The 23376-nt window shown below is 57.2% G+C and overlaps 8 protein-coding genes across 8 annotated transcripts; 5 read left to right on the top strand and 3 right to left on the bottom strand.

Annotated features, from left to right (window-relative positions):
* Positions 1–274: 274 nt before the first annotated feature.
* MFIFM68171_03777 (Arginine-hydroxylase NDUFAF5) lies at positions 275–1399 on the bottom strand (the record flags this gene model as incomplete). The annotated part of the gene is made up of 2 exons (XM_071059198.1): positions 275–1111; positions 1169–1399. 2 exons carry the CDS (start codon positions 1397–1399, stop codon positions 275–277), a joined length of 1068 nt encoding a protein of 355 aa, XP_070915299.1.
* Positions 1400–2199: 800 nt separating this feature from the next.
* Positions 2200–5513, top strand: MFIFM68171_03776 (AP-2 complex subunit alpha; the record flags this gene model as incomplete). The annotated part of the gene is made up of 7 exons (XM_071059197.1): positions 2200–2351; positions 2413–2426; positions 2482–2525; positions 2581–2870; positions 2928–3262; positions 3312–5260; positions 5349–5513. 7 exons carry the CDS (start codon positions 2200–2202, stop codon positions 5511–5513), a joined length of 2949 nt encoding a protein of 982 aa, XP_070915298.1.
* Positions 5514–6068: 555 nt separating this feature from the next.
* On the top strand, positions 6069–7613 carry ATG18 (autophagy protein; the record flags this gene model as incomplete). Its single annotated transcript, XM_071059196.1, has 3 exons — positions 6069–6275; positions 6342–7456; positions 7556–7613. 3 exons carry the CDS (start codon positions 6069–6071, stop codon positions 7611–7613), a joined length of 1380 nt encoding a protein of 459 aa, XP_070915297.1.
* A 1341-nt stretch (positions 7614–8954) lies between these two features.
* Positions 8955–11208, bottom strand: PPS1 (tyrosine/serine/threonine protein phosphatase pps1; the record flags this gene model as incomplete). The annotated part of the gene is made up of 2 exons (XM_071059195.1): positions 8955–9271; positions 9381–11208. 2 exons carry the CDS (start codon positions 11206–11208, stop codon positions 8955–8957), a joined length of 2145 nt encoding a protein of 714 aa, XP_070915296.1.
* A 2105-nt stretch (positions 11209–13313) lies between these two features.
* On the top strand, positions 13314–15101 carry MFIFM68171_03773 (threonine synthase; the record flags this gene model as incomplete). Its single annotated transcript, XM_071059194.1, has 3 exons — positions 13314–13406; positions 13468–14046; positions 14109–15101. The coding sequence occupies 3 exons, from the start codon at positions 13314–13316 to the stop codon at positions 15099–15101; spliced, it is 1665 nt and encodes a 554-aa protein (XP_070915295.1).
* Positions 15102–15960: 859 nt separating this feature from the next.
* On the bottom strand, positions 15961–17266 carry SIT4_1 (sporulation-induced protein; the record flags this gene model as incomplete). The annotated part of the gene is made up of 3 exons (XM_071059193.1): positions 15961–16152; positions 16207–16636; positions 16698–17266. 3 exons carry the CDS (start codon positions 17264–17266, stop codon positions 15961–15963), a joined length of 1191 nt encoding a protein of 396 aa, XP_070915294.1.
* A 771-nt stretch (positions 17267–18037) lies between these two features.
* Positions 18038–20109, top strand: MFIFM68171_03771 (Smg-4/UPF3 family-domain-containing protein; the record flags this gene model as incomplete). The annotated part of the gene is made up of 2 exons (XM_071059192.1): positions 18038–18282; positions 18342–20109. The coding sequence occupies 2 exons, from the start codon at positions 18038–18040 to the stop codon at positions 20107–20109; spliced, it is 2013 nt and encodes a 670-aa protein (XP_070915293.1).
* An 865-nt stretch (positions 20110–20974) lies between these two features.
* On the top strand, positions 20975–22912 carry MFIFM68171_03770 (uncharacterized protein; the record flags this gene model as incomplete). Its single annotated transcript, XM_071059191.1, has 1 exon — positions 20975–22912. The coding sequence occupies one exon, from the start codon at positions 20975–20977 to the stop codon at positions 22910–22912; it is 1938 nt and encodes a 645-aa protein (XP_070915292.1).
* Between the last annotated feature and the right edge of the window lie 464 nt (positions 22913–23376).

The following is a 23376-nucleotide window of genomic DNA, read 5'->3' as shown; positions in this document are numbered from 1 at the left end:
GTTTATAGACGCGAAGGCTTACCATGGGGGCTACGAAGGGCTCGCTCGGAAATACGATATGACTTGAACCACTAAGGAGGACCCGACAATGTTGTACTGTGCAACGTTGTCCCCGGAAATGCTCGTCAAGCGGTTCGTTGGCGGGCTCCCATGTCTACTACACTAGCTCCACCGCAAGAAAAACCCCAGTTACGGCGAGCTCAAGAGCTTAAATATCCGCCGAAGCAGACAAAGCCGACCAGTATATTCTCTTTACAGCCATCTATCCTACATCCTACTTACGCTCCAAAATATCCTTCAAATTCACCCCCCCGCTCCCCCTCTTCAGCGGCTTCGGTTGGTTCCCGCCCGTTTTCCACCCAATCATGTGAATAACCCGAAACGTCGCCGGGACACTCCCATCCTCGTTTCCATGCAGCTCCCTGTAGATGGCCTCGTTCGCCAGCAGCACATCGCGCCCGATGGCGCCCATCTCCCGCCCCAGCACCGCGTTCCCTTCCGCCATGGCCTGCAGGTCCTGCATCAGCGCGAACGTGTCCGGGTAGTCCACCACGATGTCCTCGACATCGACCGTCAGCATCTGGAACCCGGCGCGCTGCAGCAGCCCGCCCACGTCGCGGACGTCGGCCAAGGGCGAGACGTGCGGCGAGATGCCGCCGCGGCGCTCCTGCTCGGCGAGCTGGAGGGAGGTCCGCAGCTCGAAGAGCGTGTCCCCGCCGAGCATGGCGCCGATGAAGGGGCTGTCGGGCTTGAGGACGTGGTTGATCTGCCCGAGGACCCCCGGGAGGTCGTTGATCCAGTGCATGGAGAGGCTGCTGAGGACTAGGTCGAACGAGGACGGGTCGAAGGGCAGGGTCTCCTCATCGGCGAGGACCTGACGCGTGAGGGTGAGGCTTGGGACGTGGGTGTTGAAGGGAAGGGAGGCGTCGCGGTGGAGGAGGGAGGCCGAGGATTCGGCGGCTACGAGCTCCGTGATTTGAGAGGAGACGGCGAGGGGCGGGGAGGTCGGATTGGAGGGGGCCGGGTCGGGGTTCTCTCGCGTCAGGGCGCGCGCAATGTTGCATGAATTGGCGCCGAGGTCAAGGACGCGGGGGAATGGCCGCTGGATGTCCTATGTGAGGGTCAGTCGGGACATTGTCTTCTCAAAGAGGGCAAAACGGCTGCTTACCAGGAGGCGCTCGCACACTCGCATGGCCACCTCATCTTTGAGGTAGTCAGCCTGTCTGCTGACCTCCAGATTGGAAGCTGCCCGTTCTTTTTGCAGCCATTTTGTGCGGCGGTTGAAGACGCTGGGGATCGGACTGCCCGAAGCCTGGAAAGCATAACCCCGCTGCGCAGCAGAAGATACGAATGGCTTTAGATTCTGCCGCCGGCAGACTCGGGGGATGCTCAGCCGCATTGTCCAAGTGCTCGCGGGCAATGGCCTGGCATGTCCGCTGAATTGATGTTCGCGATGCCGTCACAGGGCGGTTTTGGGGATTGATAACGAGGCGATAAGGAAGTGGAGAGCCACATTTTACTTAGCCAAGCCACAATGGGGAGTTTTGTGGATGGTATGCGGGGAACCTATGCCGGTTACGGTCTAGAGTGCTAGCTGTACTGGATTAAACATGCGTTGTCTAGCCAAGAGCAGAATAGCCTTTTTAATCATTAACAACACTCGAAGGGGAGGCCCATGCGGGGGCTATTGATGATCAGGGATCAAGCACTGAATGCGACACTACTCACTCCATCTTTTTGCGGCCCGCGGACTGCCAGTTCCACAGCCAACCCCTGAACCAAAGCCGCTGCCGCTGAACAACTCGACAACCACCTGCGCTTGCGTTCCTGTCGTCTTCTTTTTGGGATGCAATCTGCATGATCTTCAACCATCGGATTAGCTCAGTTGCGTCGGGGGTCCGAAATTGAGATGCACTGGGCTGGGACGACCGTGGCTTGGTGACCCGACAACGCGCCGTCTACGGGAATAGGCTTTGCGGCTGCCACTCCGCCTTCTGCCGTTTCCGAACTGGCTAGCTAATCGCTCAATCACGTCGACCATGATGAATAGCTCCTGAAAGCTTTGGTACCGCGTCTTGTATCCGGATCGGCGAGATCATCCCGAGGGAAAGACAGTTGGGGATTTATTCGGCGAGAGGACCACGTCGGATTATATTGAGCTCTGCTGCGGATTCTGGATACACCTAAAGAGCCTGCGCCATGTCGTCTTCGGGGCCAACCGGCTTCCTAGGCCGGTCCAGCAGTAGCAATGCGAACATGCGAGGACTGGTCCAGTTTATTGCGGACCTTAGGAATGCTCGTGCTCGGGAGCTGGAGGAGAAGCGCATCAACAAGGAATTGGCCAATATCCGGTACGTTCACCAGCCGTCCTCCGAGTTGTGTCCGGATGGCGCTGACATTTTCGTGGTTCAGCCAGAAGTTTAAAGGTCCACCATCCCCAAGCTATTTCCGAGCCGGACTCGATGCTGACATGGAGTGTAGATGGTAACTTGAGCGGGTACCACAAGAAGAAATACGTTTGCAAAGTGAGTAGTGTCACGGTCCCATGGGTAGGGGATTCGCCAGCTGACCCTCGGACAGCTTCTTTATATATACATCCTAGGATGGAACGTCGATTTTGGACATCTCGAAGCAGTCAATCTCATCTCGGCATCCAAATACTCGGAGAAGCAGATTGGCTATCTTGCCATGACGCTCTTCCTACATGAGAAACACGAACTCCTGCATCTGGTGTTTAACAGCATCAGGAAAGATCTTCTGGACCACAATGAACTGTTCAACTGCCTCGCCCTTCACGCCATCGCGAACGTCGGCGGCCGTGAGATGGGCGAAGTGTTGAGCGGCGAGGTCCATAGATTATTAATCTCGCCGTACGTTTTGTGGAGTTTACACACCTCTTGGGCGGTTCGAAGTTGACACGGATACAGGACTTCCAAAGCATTTGTGAAGAAAAAGGCTGCACTAACACTGCTCCGCCTTTACCGAAAGCACCCGGACATTGTCCAGCCGCAGTGGGCGGAGCGGATAATATCACTCATGGACGATGTCGACTTGGGTGTAGGTTTATCTGTGACATCTCTCGTCATGACCTTGGCCCAAGACAATCTCGAGCAGTACAAGGGCGCATATGCCAAGGCTGCCGGCCGGCTGAAGCGCATCGTGATTGATGGGGAGTATGCTGCCGACTATCTATATTACAAAGTCCCATGTCCGTGGATACAGGTTAAGCTGTTGAGGCTGTTGCAGTACTTTCCCCCTTCAGGTATGAACGCCACTCGCCCACCAGTTAAACCTCAGCTGACAAGGCGCAGAGGACAGCCATGTCCGGGGCATGATTCGGCAGTCGCTTCAAAAGATCCTGGATCTCGCGCTGGAGACGAATAAGAACGTGCAGCAGAACAATGCACAAAACGCGGTCCTCTTCGAGGCTATCAATCTCATCATCCACCTTGACACCGAGCACGCGCTGATGAAGCAAATCTCGTCGAGACTCGGCCGTTTCATCCAGTCCAGGGAGACAAATGTCCGCTACCTAGGGCTTGAGGCCATGACCCATCTGGCCGCTCGGGCGGACACGCTGGATCCTATCAAGCAGCACCAGGAGATCATCATCGGGTCGCTCAAGGACAGGGACATTAGTGTCCGGCGGAAGGGTTTGGACCTACTCTACAGCATGTGCGACGCCACAAACGCCCGTGCCATTGTTGGCGAGCTCCTCCACTATCTTCAGAATGCGGATTTCGCCATCCGGGAAGAGATGGTGCTCAAGATTGCAATCTTGACGGAAAAGTACGCGAACGACGTGCAGTGGTATGTCGACATATCGCTGCGGTTGATTGCCATGGCAGGAGACCATGTCAGCGACGAGGTCTGGCAACGGGTGATCCAGATCATCACGAACAACGAGGAGCTGCAAGTCTACGCCGCGCGCAACATTCTACAGTACTGCAAGCAGGACCACTGCCACGAAACATTGGTCAAGATTGGCGCCTACATTCTCGGGGAGTTCGGGCACCTTATCGCCGAGGAGAAGGGCTGCAGCCCGATCGAGCAGTTCATCGCACTGCAGAGCAAGCTTCCGGCGTGCTCCTCGAGCACCCGAGGCATGATCCTGTCGTGTTTCGTCAAGTTTATCAATCTTTTCCCCGAAATCAAGCCGCAGCTTGTCAACGTCTTCACCGTCTATAGCCACACACTCGACTCGGAGCTCCAGCAGAGAGCATGCGAGTATCTCACCTTGGCGAGCATGCCGACAGACGACCTCCTCAGGACCGTCTGCGACGAGATGCCGCCGTTCCCAGAGCGCGAGTCGGCCCTGCTCTCCCGCTTGCACCAGAAGCACGGCAAGACCAGTGATAAGAGGACGTGGGTCGTTGGCGGTAAGGATGCCAACGCGGACGCGGCCGAGCTCATCATGGCCAAGCAAGGCGGTCTCAGGAGGACGTTTAGCACGAACGGCCGGGCAGACGGCGGTGCAAGAGCCAACGGGCACTCGGCGGCCAATGACCTCGCCGGCCTCGACATGAGCAACATCGGCCCCGCCGAAGCCAAGGCGCTCAAGCCGCCGAACCTCGCTAGCGCGGCGCACCTGTCGCCCGGCTGGGAGAAGGGCTTCAACCGGCTCCTGCTCAAGGCGGACGGCGTGCTGTACGAGGACGGGCAAATGCAGGTGGGCGTGCGGTCCGAGTACCGCGGCCAGATGGCGTGCCTGATCCTGTACTTTACCAACAAGACGCCGGCGCTCATCAGCTCGTTTACCACCACTCTCGACCTGGATGAGTCAGAAAAAGGGAAGTTGACGTGGGATGTAAAGGGCTTGCCGGAGACGACGCTCGCTCAGGGCGCACAGGCGCAGCAGGTCGTGGTGTTTGAGGCCAAGAAGGTGTTTGAGAAGAGCCCCACGATCCGGATCAGCTATCTCGCCGGCGCGCTGCAGGCGCTGACGCTAAAGCTGCCGGTGCTGATCCACAAGTTCATGGACCCCACCGAACTGTCGGCCGAGGACTTCTTCAAGCGGTGGAAGCAGATTGGCGGCGCACCGCGCGAGGCGCAGCAGATCTTTGGGCTGGCGGGGCCCAAGGACGGCGGGAGGGAGATCACCGAGAGCTTCGTCCGGGGCGTGGTGGAGGGTTTCAGATGGGGCATCTTGCATGGTGTCGACCCCAACCAGAAGAACTTTGTGGGGGCAAGCGTGGTGCATACTTCGGAAGGGGGGAAGTTTGGGTGCTTGCTGCGGCTGGAGCCTAACTATAGCACACAGGTAAGATGCTCTCTCTCACTCACTCTCCCTCTCTCGCTTGGCAAGGTTTTGCTGGGCTGGACTTTATGGCTGACTAGCATGTGTGCAGATGGTGCGGTTGACAATCAGGGCGACTGACGATAGCGTGCCGCCGGTGCTGTTGAAGGCGATGGAGGAGAGGCTTGCCGCCGGCGTATCAACGGTACAGGAAAGACATGCGCCGCCTACAGCGAGCGAGATTTCGGATTCGTTTCGGAACATAATGGTTGGGTGAGCCTCACCTCAGTGGTGTGGGAGAGAGACGAGACATCACGGCGCAGCACATAGCAGGGCCTCTAGCAGTCTTGGCAGTTTGTTGGGAACCGGAAACGATGGCGCCAGCGCTTTATCATTCCTGTGGTATACCTTGGCCGTTTTGATGTATCTTTGGTAATCCGACTGTAGTTGACTTTTTGGCTAAGAATACAAACTTAACATAGTAAAACGCCAGTGTGGCTCTCGCTCTCGCTGGATTCCCCGCACCGCAACCAAGGCGCGCCAAGGCGATGCCACCGGACGCCCCGCCTGTGACGATTTGTGGCCCGAGCTTCTTTAGCTCCTCCAAGTCGCCTAGGTTAGCAACCAAAGTTAAGATCCGCGAAGGCAGCAGAGCTCGTCTCCGCATTCCTCCAGCAACTGAAAAGCACTCGAATCTCAGTCCCCAGGATAGGCTGGCTGGAGGCCCTTGGTGATACGCCGACAGCTCTGACACACTGCTCGATCACAGATCAGATCCCCGGTCTTCAACCCGCCCCGCAACTCGTGCGAATGCCGCACTGGAGCATCCGCCATGTCGCTGAACTTTGTCACGTTTAATCAAGACCACAGCTGTCTTGCTGTCGGTTATTCTAGCGGCTTCCGCATCTATCACACGGAGCCATTTTCACGGATATTCAAGGGAAACGATGGCAACGTCTCCATCATCGAGATGCTCTTCTCGACGTCGCTGGTGGCCCTCGTTCTCTCGCCGCGCCACCTGATAATAAAGAATACCAAGGCAAGTCGGCCAAGCTACCTTTGTCAGTTGGAGTCTCTAGTCCCGCTGACACTGTGTTTTTCATAGCGAGGATCCATCATCTGCGAGCTCACGTTCCCGTCGGCCGTGCTCGCAGTGCGCCTGAACAGGAAACGACTGGCCGTGGTGCTCGAGGAAGAAATCTACCTGTACGACATCTCCAACATGGGCCTGATCTACACCATCGCGACGTCGCCAAACAAGAACGCTATCTGCGCCCTGTCGCCCTCGTCGGAACGGTGCTACATCGCGTATCCCATGCCCAAGCCCCGCGAGGGCCAGGACGACAAGCGGCCCGCACATGCGCCGCCCCTCTCGACATACGTGCCCACGACGTCTGGCGAGGTGCTGATTTTTGACACGGTCACGTTAAAAGTTAAGACGCTGATCGAGGCGCACCGCTCCCCCCTCTCCTGCGTAGCCATGAACAGCGACGGCACCCAGCTCGCCACCGCATCCGAGACGGGCACCATCATCCGCGTCTTCTCGGTCCCAAGCGGGACGAGGCTACACCAGTTCCGCCGCGGCACCTATCCGTCGACCATATATAGCATGTCGTTCAACCCCAACTCCACCCTGCTCTGTGTCTCTTCCGCCTCGGACACCGTGCACATCTTCCGTCTGATTGACCCGCAGGGTCCCAACGCCGGCACTACTACCGCAGCTGAGACAGTTGCAGAGATGCCCGGGTCTCCTCGGACGAACCGTTGGTCTCGGTCTCGGAGCATTGACAGCAACGACTACTCGCCAGGGAGCAACGCCGACTCGCCGCGCAGCGAAGCGAACGATTACGCCGTCACGCCGGCGGCCAACAACGGCGGTAGCAATGCCGCGGCGGCTAGGAGACAGAGCGGGACCTTTGGCAGCATGCTCCGGCGATCGTCACAGATAGTGGGCCGCAGCGTGGCCGGCGCCGCGGGGGCCTTCCTGCCGCAGTCGGTGACCGAGATGTTGGAGCCACAACGCGACTTTGCCAACATCAAGATTCCCAGGGGAAATAACCCAGCAACGGCACGGGCGGATGGCTCGGGGCCTCTTCGTAGTGTGGTGGCCATGAGTGGCAGCTCGCCGCAGGTCATGGTGGTGACGAGCGATGGCGGCTTCTTCGTCTACAACATCGACATGGAGAAGGGCGGTGAGGGGTATCTGGTGAAACAATTCACGTACGTGTTTTTTTCTTTTCTTTTTTTTCTTTTTTTTTTAAAAAAAAAAAAAATTACTAACCAGCCATGTGGGAACGAATACTAATTTGTTTGTTATAGCGTCCTGGAAAACGACGATAAGCTTGATGTCTCCGGATACGGACTTGGAGGGCCATAGTGCATACTGCACAGGCCATAGGCAAGACCGAGGCATATCGGCTCAGGGACTACGGGGTAATGGGAAAGGACGGCATTGTAAACTTCCGTGCATAGCGTTTGGCGTTTTGTTGAAGAATTGCTATACAGCACGTCTATTGGGCAATTTTGGTACCATGGAAATGGGCATCTTTTGATTGGGATGGCGAGGATCAAGGAAGACTGATTTGGAGCGCTGTTGGCCAGTGAGTCATCTTAGGTATCAATTGTTGTATTGCACTTGAGCGAATAATAGTTATGACCTAATGTTTTATCCTTGGGCAGTCCTTTCCATCCACGAGAGTGAGATCGCAGACAGGTGGAAAGGCGACTTAACCAGGCTGAAGATGAAAAAAGCGGCCCTTTTTCATTGTCCTTCCATTCCATCGCAGAGAAACAACAAATCCATAAGAGATAACGAGTTGTGACAAGCACCCGGACAGAGAGACCAATCAAACAATACAAGGACCGCATGGAGGACAACAACTTAGGGGTTTTTCATAGGCGTTGTGAAATCCCAACCGAAGATCCAAGCCAACCATATCCAAGAAAATATTCCCACAAGGATCGCGACGCCCTGTCCCCGAACTCTCCACTGTATCACACACACCCAGACGTCAAACACCCCGCCCCTCGAACCGTTAAACAACCCATTTCCCTATCCCACTCCTGTCCCCATCCCTACCCTTATCCCTATCCGTTTCCCATTTCCACCCGTCCGTATCCACCAGAGCCGGAACTAGAACTTTACAGCTGAAGCCAAAAAGACAAGCTAAGAATAATAATAGAAGGGCCGTACTTGAGACAAAGACTTGAAAAGAAGAGAAAGAAAAAAGAAAGTTCGTCATGTTCAATCATAAATATGGTGCTTACGTAGCTTGCGCGAACCATCGTCGTGGTAAATCGAGGTTGGGTATGTTGGGAGTCGACTGAAAACCCAAGTAAAAAGAAACAGAGATCCCCAACCGAGATCCAAACCTAATGTTGCTGGGTAGATGTCAAAACCGTTCGAAACCCCCTAAATCCTTTTGGTCTGCCCCATTTGTCTGCCGTCCCATCAACCGGGAAACCAGAAGACAAGTGTTGTGCTCCGTCCCGCCCGTGTTTTATGGTCATCCCATATATCAAGTGGCGACCGCGTCGTCTCGTACTTCGCTCCCATCCACCTCCTATCAAGGGCCATCGGGGGATCAGATGGCATGCGTGGCAGATGTATGGATATATGCAAGTCGTGTTCAGTTGATCGGTCTCGCAGCAGGAGATGATGACTGTGGGACGGGACTGCTTTGCCCGCCCCGCGTCTACGCAATCGGAGCGAGACAACTCATCTAGCGTAGGGGCGATTCATCAAGGCCACCTCGCGGGCAATCTCACCCCACTCCAGCTCCCGCTTGAAACCTTCGCCCTCACCGCCATCGCCACCACCACAGCCAAGCAGCTCCTCCCACTTGAGCAGCTCATACGCGAATCGCAGATGGGGCTGGATGATGACGTTCAGCCGGCGTGCACGCACAAAGCAGTAGGCACGCGGGAACGACATGCCCAGGCTGCGCATAACTTCGGCGATGCAGATGGTCGCGCTGCGGGAGACGCCGACACGGCAGTGGACGAGGGTGGCGGTGCCGTTTCTGCGGCCGCGGTCTGGATGGTTTTTTTTTTTTTCGTTAGTTAATCAATTTCCGACCGAGGTAAAGGAGGAACGGTAGTGATGTAGCAAAGCACACGCAGGAGAGGCGGGAGAAAGGCTCACCGATAAACTCCAAACACCTCTTAAACTCATCCGTCAACGGGTCGATCCCGTTATCTTGCACCCCCTTAACGACGCACGTATTCTCCACGCCCCACTCCTCCAGCTCCCCATCTCTCCACATGGCTGTCTCACCCACACTAAGTATCTGCCCTATCCCCAGACTCCTCAACAGATCCGGGTTGTTCGCATGCCCCAGGTTGCCCAGATACATATAGTCCAGAATCCGACTCGGGAACGACCCGTCGAATCCCGCGAACCACTTTGGCTCGTTCCGCGCCAGCGCCGTGATGTCGGCCAAGCTCTCGCCCGCCCGGAGGGGTGATTCTTGCAGCAGGCGCGGAGTGAGGGCGGTCAAGAGGGCCACGTCGGAGGGGTACGCGAATAGGTTGCGCCCCTTGGTTGTGTGCAGGCTGAGCCACGCCTCGGGCACCGGCCGGCCGGTGCTGTAGCTGTGGTAGGCGATGCCGAGCATCGAGGACTCGGTGTAGCCATCGGCACAGTGGATCAGGATTTTGCGGGGATGGAGGTGGAGTGAGACGGCCCCGTCAGGCGTGTCGAGCAGCATGGGGACGTCGCCGTCGCCGTCGCAGTCCGCGGAGGCGGAGGCGGAGGCGGAGGTGGAGGAGACGGAGGGGTGGGTCCCGTGGGCGAGATGCCAGATCCATTTACACGTCTCCAGGATACCGTCTGCTTCGGCGTGGGACCAGGTCGGGGCGAGGATGCTCCCCGACGATGGGAAATCCACATGGAACTGCTTGCCAGGCTCGAGCTCGGCGCCCTCGGAAAGGGCCTGCAACGTGGCAGGGTTCAGTCTTCCTAGGTCGCTGCACTCGATCAGGATGTCATAAGACTGCTCGTCCTCAGATCCCGGATCCGGAGTCGGGCCTAGCCAGACGTTGTGCGAGATCTCAGAGGCGCGCGTCATGTCATACATCTCCTGCCTCTCCTGGTGGAAGAAATCCATGACGCTGCCAGTCAGCTGACCCGCCGCGTTGATCGACACAATCTCGGGGTGGTTCTCCTCAAACTCGGCGAAGGGGCCAATGCAGATAAAGGTGTTGTACCTGGGTAGGTGGTGGCGCTGGGCCTCGTGCTTGTCGCGCCATCGTAGTTGGGCAGCGGCAATGTCAAAAGCCAGCTTGCGGACGGTGGCGTCATGCTCGCCGTAAACAATGATATCAGATGTCATGGCCGATTTCGCGGCCTGGATCTGAAAGTTGCGCACCGAGAACCCGTCCTTGGGGTCGACCTCGAGGAACTCGACGGCGGCGCCACCAAGCTGCAGGAACTCGTGCGGGGCGATGGCGCCCTTCAGGCGGGAGGTGTTGAGATCTCCGTCGGCCTTGACGATGGTTATGCCGCGGAGACACGAGGGGGTCTTCCTCAGGGCCCGCTTCCGGGCGATGAAGAAGGCCTGCTGGATCGTGTTGGCGGGATGCAGGCCGTGGAGCCAGGGGAACACCTGCGACGGGTCGGGCAGCGGCTGCCGGGCGAGGTGGTCCAGGGCGGCAGCTACGCCGGCGGCGGTAATCTTGTAGAGGGATAGGCGTCCAGCCTCGACCCGCGGGAACCTGTCGGGCGGGAACAACAGCGACTGCTGTACCTGGTCCTCCTCTTTACCTGGAGACGGAGGTGGCGTGGTGGGCTCTTCCTGGGGAATGGGCCCGGGAGGGCACACGGGTATGTGCTTGTTCGGTACGGGAGTAGGGCATTGCGACGGCTGGTTGGAAGGGATGCTGTCGAGTGTGATGGTCGACGTGAGGGAGCTGATGTTGGACGAGGAGCGATGCGGTGCGATGGGTCGAGAAAGGGCAATTGTTGCCATCATGATTCAAGGGGCTGTGGTCGCGGGCGGCGCGCGATTGACAAGCATCGATGCGCACAGACTGATGGGGGCCAGGTAGACGGGTCTGTCTGTTGAAGAAGTCTGGGACGGGTAAGTCGAGATGGTTGAGCAATCGACAGACGTGGTGTACTGTATCGGGATGTTTCCCCCAAAGTGAGGGGACGGTCTTATCACAATCCCTGCAACAAGGGATCCTGCTGTCTGCTAAGAGCCACACTCGTGCGGCAGATAAGACAGCTGGGACGGCATATGGCGTCAGTCGCAGCCTATTGTTGCAATGCGCGGGCCGGGCCAAGCTCGAGCAGAGACGCAGCCTTTCACCAGTCCCACGCGATCGATAGGACACCAGAGACAAAGAAGAGGAGGCGGGGGGGAGGAGGATTAGAGAGAAGAGCGGGAGGTTATCAGAGAGGAGAAAAGAACAGAGAGAAGAGAGAGAGAGAGAGCGTAAGGGGTAAGAAAAAGAAAAGAATCAGCTTCCCGCAGAATGCAGCAAGGGTTGCCGTGAGGGGTCGCGTCCACCTTTTGCTCAACACCAGACATCGAGTAGTTGTACGGTACATTGTGATGGGCCCTATCTCATCTCTCCCTCTAGCGACCTAGTATGACATACTGCTTCGACTCGTAGCGAACAATTGCATTGTCTCATATTTGGAGATCTGTGGTAATCGCGATCTGTCGTCCTGGCCAAAGCTGGAGTTAGCAGCCCCGCGGTGCCCACTGACAAGGCCCGGGGCGGCTAGACTCATCGATCACTCCATCATCAAATCACTCTTCAACGGTCCTGTAGGGGGCCAGCTGGGCCAGCCATCCAAGACAGATATTTTCAGACCTCGAACATGGGAAGAAAGATGCTGGCCCACAGTGTCTTTCGAACCAGCCCAGAAGCAGTACAGGGGCCGGGGGGGTTGCAGTGGATGCGCCCCGCGTTCCCCCAGGCGTTGGTCTGACCAATGGGTGTGTTGTGGCTCTACTAGCGTATCATTATCCCTGCCCGCGCTTGGCGCCATGCCCAGTCACGCTTGCGCAGAAGTTGACGTCCTGCATTGCCAGAAACAAAGACGCCGCGTTAGCGTGCGGGCAGTGGCCAATTCCCACTCTCTCTGGCAATCCTGCTGCAAGCTCGATTCTCGAGGCGTGGGTGGACGCGTCGTCAGATTCGGAAAAATTGGGGACCGGGACGCTGCCCTGTCCGCCTTGGATCTGGTGCTAGGGTAGGCTGTTCCACTGGCCTGGGAGCAATCCACTGTTGGGCACTTTCTGATCTTGCTCAATTTCTCCAAAAAGGGACGTAACTGTGGGCCTCGTCCAGAGTGATGTTCGGCTTTGGAACTTGGCCTCGTTCCAGGTCAGTGGCGGGACCGCCTCAGCGGCCGTCGATCGATCGCAACTCGACGTCACGGCACGCGACAGGCCAACTTTGCTGGCGCCAAGTCGTGGGTCCTGAAAGGCTGGAAAACGCGCCCGTCCCGATCCCACCGGCCGGGCAAGCGCCGGATGCTCCGCCGTCGTCAGGGTCGGCTTCTCCGAACCATCGCTCCAGGACAGCTTGGCCAGCAATTCGCGGTTATCATGAATTGCATTACCCAGTCAATGGCTAAGTTGTCGCCTGGCGCGTTTGGAATGTGGACGAACTCCCCGAGTCGCGATTGCCCGGGAAGGCTCTCACCCGAACGCAAAGCTGTTGCGACCTTGGGCCTCTGGCAATGGCCGTCACGGGTGTCGTATCCGGGATTGGGCATTGCCCATCCCAAGGATGCATCAATTGTGTTGCACCATGTATTTTCCGGTGCTGCTTTGATGGGAGATTGAAGAGTCCCACAGTTTTTTTCGGATATTGGGGGGGGGGGGGGGGGGTGGCAGCTTGTCGAGCAGTGCGGGGCAAATTTTCTGCTATCATTTTACAGCCCCTCTCCGCCGATGCTCGGCGCGGCAACCCTTTCCGTTCGGGTTCTGACTCTTGTCGCCGCCCCGTTCTGTCCTGCGCCTGTACCTGAGCTATCGGATCCAAGTTCAGGTCCAAGCGTACACCCTTAAAAACCACCGGCTGCCTGTCGAGACGAGTTCGAGAAAGCATCCCAGCCATCATGTTCAACGGCGTCGTGACCAACGGCTCCGCCGACCAGGAGACGCACACGGCGTCGCAGCGCTATCTGAGCACCAGGGGCGGTGACAGCGGTGTAGGCCCTGCCCTGTTGCGCGCTCCGTCCGAGAAACCGCTGACCGGTTTGAATACAACAGCTCTCCTTTGAGGAGGTCGTCCTCAAAGGTCTCGCTTCTGACGGCGGCCTGTACATTCCCGAAGAGGTCCCCGTCGCGGCGCAATGGCAGTCCTGGAAGGACCTCTCGTTTGTTGACCTGGCATTCAATGTCCTATCGCTCTACATCTCGCCCGCCGAGATCCCGGCCGAAGACCTCAAGGACATTATCCGCCGGAGCTATGCGACCTTCCGCGCCGACGACGTCACCCCCCTCGTCCACCTGCAGGACAGCATACATCTGCTGGAGCTCTTTCACGGGCCGACCTTTGCCTTCAAGGACGTGGCGTTGCAGTTCCTGGGCAACCTCTTTGAGTACTTCCTGGTGCGCCGGAACGAGGGCAAGACGGGCCGCGACAGGTATCATCTCACCGTGGTGGGCGCGACGAGCGGCGACACGGGCTCGGCCGCCATCTATGGCCTGCGCGGCAAGAAGGATGTTTCGGTCTTTATGCTCCACCCCAAGGGCCGCGTGAGCCCCATCCAGGAGCTGCAGATGACGACGGTGCTTGACGCCAACGTCCACAACCTGGCTGTGACTGGGAACTTTGACAACTGCCAAGTGAGTGTGCTCTGGCCGCGCGCATCAAGCATGCCCATTGTTATACTCATGCCATGGTGCAGGACATCGTCAAGGCGCTGTTCGCCGACCCAGACATCAACTCGACGCTCAAGCTCGGCGCCGTCAACTCGATCAACTGGGCGCGCATCCTGGCCCAGACCGTCTACTACTTCTACTCGTACTTCTCCCTGGCCCGGCAACAGCCCGAGTCGTTCAAGATCGGTGATAAGGTCCGCTTCTCGGTCCCGTCGGGCAATTTTGGCGACGTCCTCGCCGGCTACTTTGCCCACCGCATGGGCCTCCCCGTCGACAAGCTCATCATCGCCACGAACGAGAACGACATCCTCGACAGGTTCTGGAAGACGGGCCGGTACGAGAAGAAGCCCACGTACGGCCCCTCGGCCGAGGGCGGCCTAGCCGCGGACGGCGTCAAGGCGCACGAGGACGGCGTCAAGGAGACCCTCAGCCCGGCCATGGACATTCTCGTCTCGAGCAATTTTGAGCGCCTCCTCTGGTTCCTCGCCTACGAGTTCGCCTCGAGCGCGGGCATGGACGACGAGTGGAACAAGAAGCAGGCCGGGCAGGAGGTCAGCTCCTGGCTGAGCGACCTCAAGACCAAGGGCGGCTTCGGCCCCGTGTACAAGGACGTGCTCGAGACGGCGCGGCGCACGTTTGAGAGCGAGCGCGTCAGCGACCAGGAGACGCTGGATACCATTCAGAGCCTGTACAAGGAAGTCGGCTATGTGTTGGACCCCCACACGGCCGTCGGCGTCGAGGCGGCGAGGCGGTCGCTGCGCCGCGTGGCGGGCGCGTCGTCGGGGTCGGCCGTGCCGCACATCTCGCTGTCGACGGCACACCCGGCAAAGTTTGCCGGCGCCGTGACGCTCGCGCTCAAGGATGAAGAAGGGTTCGAATTCGACTCCAAGGTGTTGCCGCCCGAGTTTGTCGGGTTGGACCAGAAAGAGAAGAGGGTCAAGGATGTGCCGAATGATTGGCAGGCCGTGAGGGAGTTGGTCAAGGCCGAGGTGGAAGAGGAGTTGAAGGGTGCGAGGTGATGGGGGAATGCGATTGTGTATGATGTGGTGTGAGGTGGGGTTGGTTGGGTGTATGCGCAAACGAGGATATTCAGCATTTACAAACTTGGAGATCATTATGCCCAAGAAGGGGCATATAGACAAGCGGGAAATAAAAAATGTCAAAGACCAAACGGTGACTTCTCCCGTATCGATTGGGACGCCGGAGATCTCACTTCACTCCTTTGTATCCAGTAAACCTCGCTTGTCTCGAGGCAGTTTGCCCCGTATGTAATGAAGGAGATTTGGGGGGTATCAAAACAACCGCTCGATAGACATTGTAAAGTAGATCCATATACAAGAACGCAAAATGAGTCTATACGCCTGCTTCCACCCGTCCACCCGTGCTCCTGCTGCTGTCTTCCTTAGCGTGCTCGTAAATTCGCTCTGCTTGTCTCATGCAATCAAACATGACAATACCAATGCATCAATCGACCATAGGACAAGAAAAGTAAGCTGAGGAGCCTCCGAGGCCCTGATGATCCCGGATGGAAAAGGAAACAAAGAACGAGGTTTAAAGACCCAAAATACCCGCTTCTCTGGAATAGACAGCAAGCAAGTAAGGAGGTCGGTGTATATCAGACGTCAAGGAGAACTACATTCCCCGCTGAGCGGAGGAGAGCGCTCACTCGCCGCCTGTACCTTTTAGCTTTTAACCGGGCCCTTGTAGCCGTAAAGGTTCTGGACGTTGTACTGCCGTAACTCTGGCCGTTGCTGCCGTTGTTGCTGCCACCGTCAACCAACTCCGCCGGGCGGCTGCCGCCGCCACCGCCGCTTGCTTAAAACGGTGGAGGTAACCGCTCTGAACCGCCTGCGGGGCGGACCGGGGTGGAGCTTTCTCCTAGAGGAAGTAGTCACCCGGCCCGCGGCGGTTGCCGGGTATCTGGCGCTGGTCGTCAGGGACAGCCGAGAAGATGGAGAATTTTGTGTTGAGCTGCGTGTCGACCGTCATGATGGAGGCGACATTGCCACAGCGGTAACAGTAGTTGGGTGCGGACCAGACTGTGACGACGGATTTCTCGGGGAAGTGGAACTGGTTATTCGGTGAGAATCAGACTGGGCTGTATAATGGGCGGCCGGAACTGACCTTGTAACCTTCATTTACCAGCTGATGCGCGCGGGCAATCGTCTTGAGCCCATTGACGTGATTAAACTCGGTGGCTACTTTATCGCCGAACAGCCAGCCAGCGCCGCGAGGGCTGATAGCCCACGTGTCAATGTCTTCAGGGTCACTCCACACAAGATCGCAGAAGGCGCCTTCGTGGGGAATTTCTTGGGCTCGTGCCACCACCCGGATCTGGTCGATGGTGCGGATCTCGGGGCTCAAGCCGCCATGCACGCAAAGCACAGTCCCGTCAACGATGGCGGCTAAGACGAGAAAGTCAAACACCTGGCAGCAGGCCTTCCAGACCGAGGCATTGCCGTATTTCTGCTGACATTCTTCATAGAAGCCGTATACCTGGGTGATTTGGCGGGATTCGTGGTTGCCGCGGACAAGGACAATTCTATCAGGGTATCTAGGGGGAAAGGTTAACTGGCTGCTCGGCTGGAGCGACTGTTTGGTCGGCAATGTCTCACTTCGCTTTTAGACACATTAGGAGCGTAAACGTTTCTAAACTGAAGTATCCCCGGTCGACGAAATCGCCGAGGAAAACGAACCGGGTCTCTGCCGACTGCGAGCCCGAGTCGCTGGCCGGGGTAAACTCGGCGCGGGATTCGTCCTGTGCTTCCGCACCTGTGTCGTCGTCGTCGTCGCCGCCACTTCCCGTGCCCGGCGCTCCGGCATTTTTGACTTTCTTTTTGAGCTTGGGGTTTGTAATCTCAGTCGGGGGCTCAATGTCCTCAGACGTGATAACTGTTGTGGCGGTCGTCGGTGCCTGCACGTTCGACTCGCCAGGCATGCCGCCGGCCACGCGGAATAGCTCGAGTAGGTCGTAGAATTGGCCATGGATATCGCCGCATATGGTAACTGGAGTGACGACTGGTTGTATGTTGGACTCCTCCATCAAGACTTCCTTGACCATTTCGCAGAGCTGCTTCATGACGGGTTCGGGCAGATAGTGGCATTGCTTGGCCTCCTCGAGCCACTCGTCTAGTCCAGCGCCCGGCCTCAGGTTTGCCGGGCCTGGCTTCGGCACGCTAGCCATGGTGCGCGTCTGTTTGGCGGCTTCAAGATGGTCGGTGGCCTGCGGGGGAGGGGTTTGCGACGGTGGGGCCGGTGAGGTTTGTTTGCCGGGACGAGTGCGAGCCTGACGACGAATTCGTGCGGTCCTTCCGGAATACTACAGGGCGAGCATTGGGAGATATCGGTACTCTCCCCGCGTGGTTTGTTGAGTCTGCGGTACCTGCAAACCTAAGGGATCTATGTAAGAGGGCGCTCCCAGTCGTCAGGCAGAGAGGGGGTTCTGGAACCCGGGCGCCTCAGCCGAGATTTACGCGCGCTGAGCACGGGTTCCAGGCCCTGTCCCGGGCATTGCAGTGGATGAGCTCACACCTGTCCAGCTGTACATTGCCAAGGAGTGAGGTGGGTCCGATAACGATGTCCCACACTCCTATCGGATTTCTCGATTTCGTGGGTGCTGCGGAACGCCAGCTGCTCTTCAAGGCGACCCGCGGTCACATAATCTCTCAAGCACAGCAGTGACTCGGCAACCAGAAATACTGGACGGCGGCCTGGAAAAAGAACACTAAGGCTTCACTGCATCTGCCGCATCTATGTTCGACACGCGCGTCAACGTCTCTTCCAACCCCGCTTGTATCGGACCTCGACTCTGAATGAGGAACCCATCGCAAATTCAAAAAGCGGTCATCTCATGATTCAATAACCAATCTCCCCGCCTTCTAGCTCTATCCGGGTCCCTCTTCTCCGCTTATTTCGTCGCAAAGACATCGATACCCAGCGTTGGCTCGATCCGGCGATGGCTACCGGTACCCCGCAGCTGCTCTCTCGCAAGGCCAATGGCGTCACCGTCGCACCCTCCTCAAGCGATGCCCAGAAGACTCCTAAGATGAAGGCGCCTGCGCAGGGCGAGAAAGTTGTGGTTCGCCGCCTGCCGCCGGGCATGACAGAGGAGGAATTCGTCACTATTCTAGGTGAAGAATGGAGCGTTGGCGGTGGCAAGGTCGACTGGCTTTCCTACTGGCCGGGCAAGGTCTCTCACCAGTCAGTCTTCTTTGCCTCAGAACTCAGCCTTACATAAACTCTAATATCGTGCCTCATAGCCCATCAAAGCCATCACGGCCGTCAAGAGCCTATCTCCATGTCACAAAGAGAGACCAGTTGACGGCACTCTTGCAGACCGTCCAGTCGGCGAAGTGGGAGGATGCAAAGGAGACGTACAACGATCCGGCACTGGTGTCTGCGCCCACCGTCGAGTTTGCCATTTACAAGAAGACCCCCAGCGGTAAAAAGCGCGTCGATGGACGGCAAGGTACAATCGATCAGGACCCGGAATTCATGGCATTCCTCGAGAGCCTGGCGAATCCGGATGCCCATAAGGAGACCCCTGATACTGATCAAGGCACCGAGGAAACTATCAAGGGCGAAAAGACAACCACAACACCCTTGGTTGAGTATCTGAAAGAGAAGAAGGCGGCCAAGGCTAAAGAAGCGGCTGCTGCAAAGAGCGCGAAACAGCACGCGAGACAGGACTCTCAGGGAACTAAGGCCAAGGCCACACCCGCAACTCCCGAGGAACCTAAGAAAAAGTCTAGGGATGGCAGGACTGAAAAGGCATCCGAGAAAGCGTCCGAAAAACCGAGAGAGTCTGTCAAGATCCTGACCAAAAAGGCTGCGGCTGCTGCTGCTGCCGAAGCTGCAGCCGAGGCCGCAAAGGCCGTTGCAGCCCAGATACAACCGGGTTCCCAGTCCAGCACTCAGTCCGGAGGCCAAGAGGTGCCATCCAAGAGCCGGAGGGCAGGCATCGCAGCCGCAGCACGAATTCTACAGCGGGACTTGGGGCTCAGCCCGGGCAACGCCCACCGCAAAGCCCGTCAGGAAGCGGCTAAGGCGGAGGCAGAAGCCAAGGCCACTACTACCAAAGAAACGGCGAAGGATACCACCAAGACAGCCCCCCCAACAGCCCCTGCGGCCCCACTCCCTTCAACTCCGGTTGAGCCTTCGGCATCGTCCATGCCGGCTAAGTCACAGCCGTCTGCTTCGGGTAGGTCGCGGAATAGGAAACGCGGGACCGGTGGCGATGATGGTGTCAAGGCAAAGGGAGATGGTAAGAGTGATAAAGTGGCAGAGTCGTCGACGCCAGCATCAGCGAAGCCTCCAATTACTGTCTTGAAGAAGAAGGACGGACCTCAACCATCGCAATCCCAACCGCCCGCATCGCCCGCACCATCGGTGCCGTCTACAGCGGGCCCTTCAACTCAACCGGCAACATCCACTCCCCCGTCCGGACCGAAGTCCACATCTTCGAAGCAAGGCGGAGGGACTAAGAAGAGTAATGCTCCAGCTACACCGAGTCCTGGGGCGACACGCGCCTTCGTAAAACATGCAAACCATGCCCAGGGTGTCACAGAGCCGCTTCTCAAGGAGGCGCTGCAGGTATTTGGCACTGTTACGGCCGTCGAGATCGATCGCAAGAAGGGATTCGCCTATGTCGACTTTACGGACCACAACGGCCTCGCCAAGGCCATGGCTGCCAGCCCGGTCGCTGTTGCGCAGGCGACAGTGCAGGTCCTCGAGCGCAAGGAGATGGGGAAGAAGGGGGCAAGCCAGGCGAAGAATGCCGCTCCAGCTTCAGCTCCAGCTTCAGCTCCAGCCACAACCGAGCCGAGCCTCGCGCCATCTGTGGCTAGCCCTGCAGCGGAGAAGACTGCGATGGAGAAGGCGGGTGGAGAGCAGAGTAAGCGGGGTGGCCGGCGACGGGGCGGACGAGGCAGGGATAAGGAACCCAAGGACCCTACAGGGAAGGAGGGCGGTGGTAAGAACGCTGATGGGAGCGGCGGAGGTTCGGCAGTCGCCGCAAACGCTGGTTGATGTCAACATGGTGGCCACGCTCCCTCTGCTGCTTCGCAGTCGGGAATAGGATCACGGTTATGGAGGGTTTCGTAATATGTAGTGAACGAACACAAGCTGGGTAGGGGTCGATTAGAACGATAAGACGAGAGCGCTTTCCGTCCAGTGCGGTAGCAGGCTGGCGCAGCTAGAGCGGAAGGCTACCAAGTGGACAAAGGAAGAGAGGGTATTGCGGAGTGCGTCCTCTGCGCGAGATGGTCTAGTAAGCGCGGAGAAGCGGGATACACTGCGTCCGCTTTCCTAACGGGATACCATGTGGAGGGTTGGGCCGCCTGCACAGGGCACAACTGGGTTTCTACTTTCCAGGGTTGTCACTTGGCATGTCTTATCGCTAGAAGAGCAACTCCTCCTGTACGAACTATAACCTTGAGCCCAGGAGAGCATATTTTGTCGCCATCGTCATCGCCCCCATTGTTACCGCCCATCTCCCGGGTTGAGGTTGGGTCGGGGCTTTTGTTGGAAGTGGGGCGGTCCTGACGAATGGAATGCTTCACACCATGACTCTTTATTTATTTGTTAACCGTGAGGCCTTTGGCAGGTATCTCAAGAACTAGAGTAATAGTTATGGAGCGAAAAGAAATTTGCAAACCTTTCCGCTGAGATTTGGGTTCTGCTGCTGAACCCGGCCTTCAAGTCAAGCCACTAACGAGCAAGCCGGGGTCGTGTTGTACCGTCTGGAAAGACGCTCTTGTTGTTGGAAGGGCTGTTGAACATCGCTGGCAGTGCGAGCAGTTGGCACATTTTAAAACTTCGGCGGAAAAGCCAGCAATTCATGTCCAAAGCCGAGAGAATGTCTGCCAACACTCACGGGCAGCCTCCACCAGCTATGGACGACGCGGTCCGACTAAGCGCCGAAAAGTTTCGCGCCATCTACGAGGATAGCTTCAAAGTGTGGTTCGGGCTTTATCTTTCCGCTGTCGAGAATCCTTCTCTTCCTGCCTCGTACCTCTCGGTCGAAGACGCATTCCCTCAACAGCCCACATTTCCACCATGCTTGCGCCTAAAGCACACCAAGTTTCGCAATCTGAGCCGAGCGTACGCGACCGCTTCCTCAATTTGGGGGTCAACAAAAGCAGACTGTCGTCACAAGCTACTGCCGTTTCAGCACCAGCTGCAGATCGAGGTTGCTTTGAGCAAACCCATTCCACTATCTATTGCTGAGACAGCTGGAGATGACTTCAGATACGCGTCTTGGTTTAGCCGAGGCGACCAGAACTACCTTTCCATCCTCATTTTGGCCTGGGCATATATCCTATCTGCTCGTTGGACTGAAATCATGCCTGGAAATTGCTCATTCGGATATATGAGCAGTCAGGCACCCTGTTATAACAGGATGGAGACTGCAACGAGCCCGCCGGCCCACGGGCTCGGTATGAATGTGGACATTGGGAATGCTAGCCCAGAAGAGGTTCGGTGGTGGGCCGCCGTACTGGCGCCCGGTCAAGGCTGGCAAGCAACTTTGACCCTGGAACGGGATACATTCTGGTCCCCTTGGTCAATTCGGCTGGAGACGGGTCCACAGTTCACTGTATCATCAGTAAACGGGACTTCCATCACTTCAGTCTCCCAAACACCGCACGCCGCGGCAGCTCCCTCTTTCTCCAAGGCCATCCATTTTCTCGACTTGTTCTGCATCCGCCACAACGTCACAGACCAAAGCCGCGCCGCGCTCGCTGCTCTCCTTCTCCTTCCTTCTATAGGGGGCCCTCAAGCGCTACAACTACCAGCTCCCACGACCAACAACTACAAAAGTCGGGACGAGCCAAACCGGGATGCAATGTCGCCGGTTCCTCATCACCGTATCGGCTCCCACTCCGGTCTTGACTGTGACTGGTTATTGCAGGGAGAGCATCACCTAGACGGTCTTATCACGTTGAGCTGCAACACCAGGGGCATCCGTCCCATGCTTCTCAGCATCTTCTACGAGCCCACCATAGAGTGCAACTCGGTAACTCCTTGGCTACAGGGGGCCATAGCAGCGATTGATTCGCTCGCTCGAGACGAACCCCATGTTCTGGGACGAATGTTTATGGACCGGCTGCCGCAAGTCGCATTTTTATGGCTCGGTGTGACCGTCCTAGGGCTGCAGAAGAAATTTTTGCAAGATGTTCGATTTGGGATGATACCCATAGACCTTCATTCTGCAGCATGGTCTGGGACGATGCAGTCGTTCATCCAGGAGCCGCTTTCCAACCCCCTTGTGGCAGCAGACGGACAGGTAACCCGCGCGGATCAGTGCCGGCTACTCTTCCTCTCACAGTCCACATCCGAATCGCACAACCGAGTTCCCATCTGTCAATGGAAACCCTTTGGCGTGACCCCGCTAGCAGATACCGATGTTGAAGTGCGGGCTCACGCCGAATGCGAGGGCCACGGATTGGTGTACCTAGGTGTTTCCTGGGACTGCGTTGAAGACATCGCTATCCAATCTACCGGAATTGCTGTAGATGACTGCCTACGCCCGGTGTATAGTCCACGCAGACCCCAGCCTGGATACGGAAACGCGGAGCATATTCCCGTTTCCTATGCACAATTAGACCGAGGGAATGAGTCTGCATCGGAGAACGCGACACGGAATATTTTCGGCTGGCTACGGACTGAGGGATATACATCGGATGAGAGGAAGATATGGGAGCATGAATGGTTTGAGATCCTGGAATCTGACGATGAAGATGAGGATGAAGCTCAAAGTGGATCCGGCAATACGCCCAAGTCGTCTTCCCATGTAGAGTCTTGGATCGCTGAGCTGTGTACTGAAGCATGATAGGATAAAAGACCGTCAACATTCCCTTTTCTGGCAGTCTATCCCGGTTTGCCGCTTTTATATCCTCACTGCCACCCGCCTGGTTTAACTAACACAGATGATACTACCATCTCACCCATACAACCGGGTGATGTTATATATGTCGACCTTGCTACACGAGTATGGATGGTCTCGGCACCATTTGCAAAGGACATACGCATTCGTCGACACAGACCACTCCTGATGGCTGCCCGTCTGGCAGACCTTGAACTTCTTCCGGCAATCCCGAGCTTCACAGGTGTAATAATTGTGTTCATTGTTGGTATGTCCGCAGACATCGCAAAACCCGTTGATGCCAGAGCTTGCTGACATCTTTTTCTCAGGGTGCCTTTTGTTTCTGAAGCCCCGAACTGTTAGCTCTGAGGGGAGTAACAGAAGCACACGGCATTGTCGGATCCTTACACGGTGCGAATGTTTGAACTTAA

This window comes from Madurella fahalii (assembly GCF_045866475.1).
Source record: "Madurella fahalii IFM 68171 DNA, scaffold_2, whole genome shotgun sequence".
In the NCBI taxonomy this organism is placed as follows: domain Eukaryota; kingdom Fungi; phylum Ascomycota; class Sordariomycetes; order Sordariales; genus Madurella; species Madurella fahalii.
This window is presented reverse-complemented; position numbering and strand designations above follow the sequence as displayed.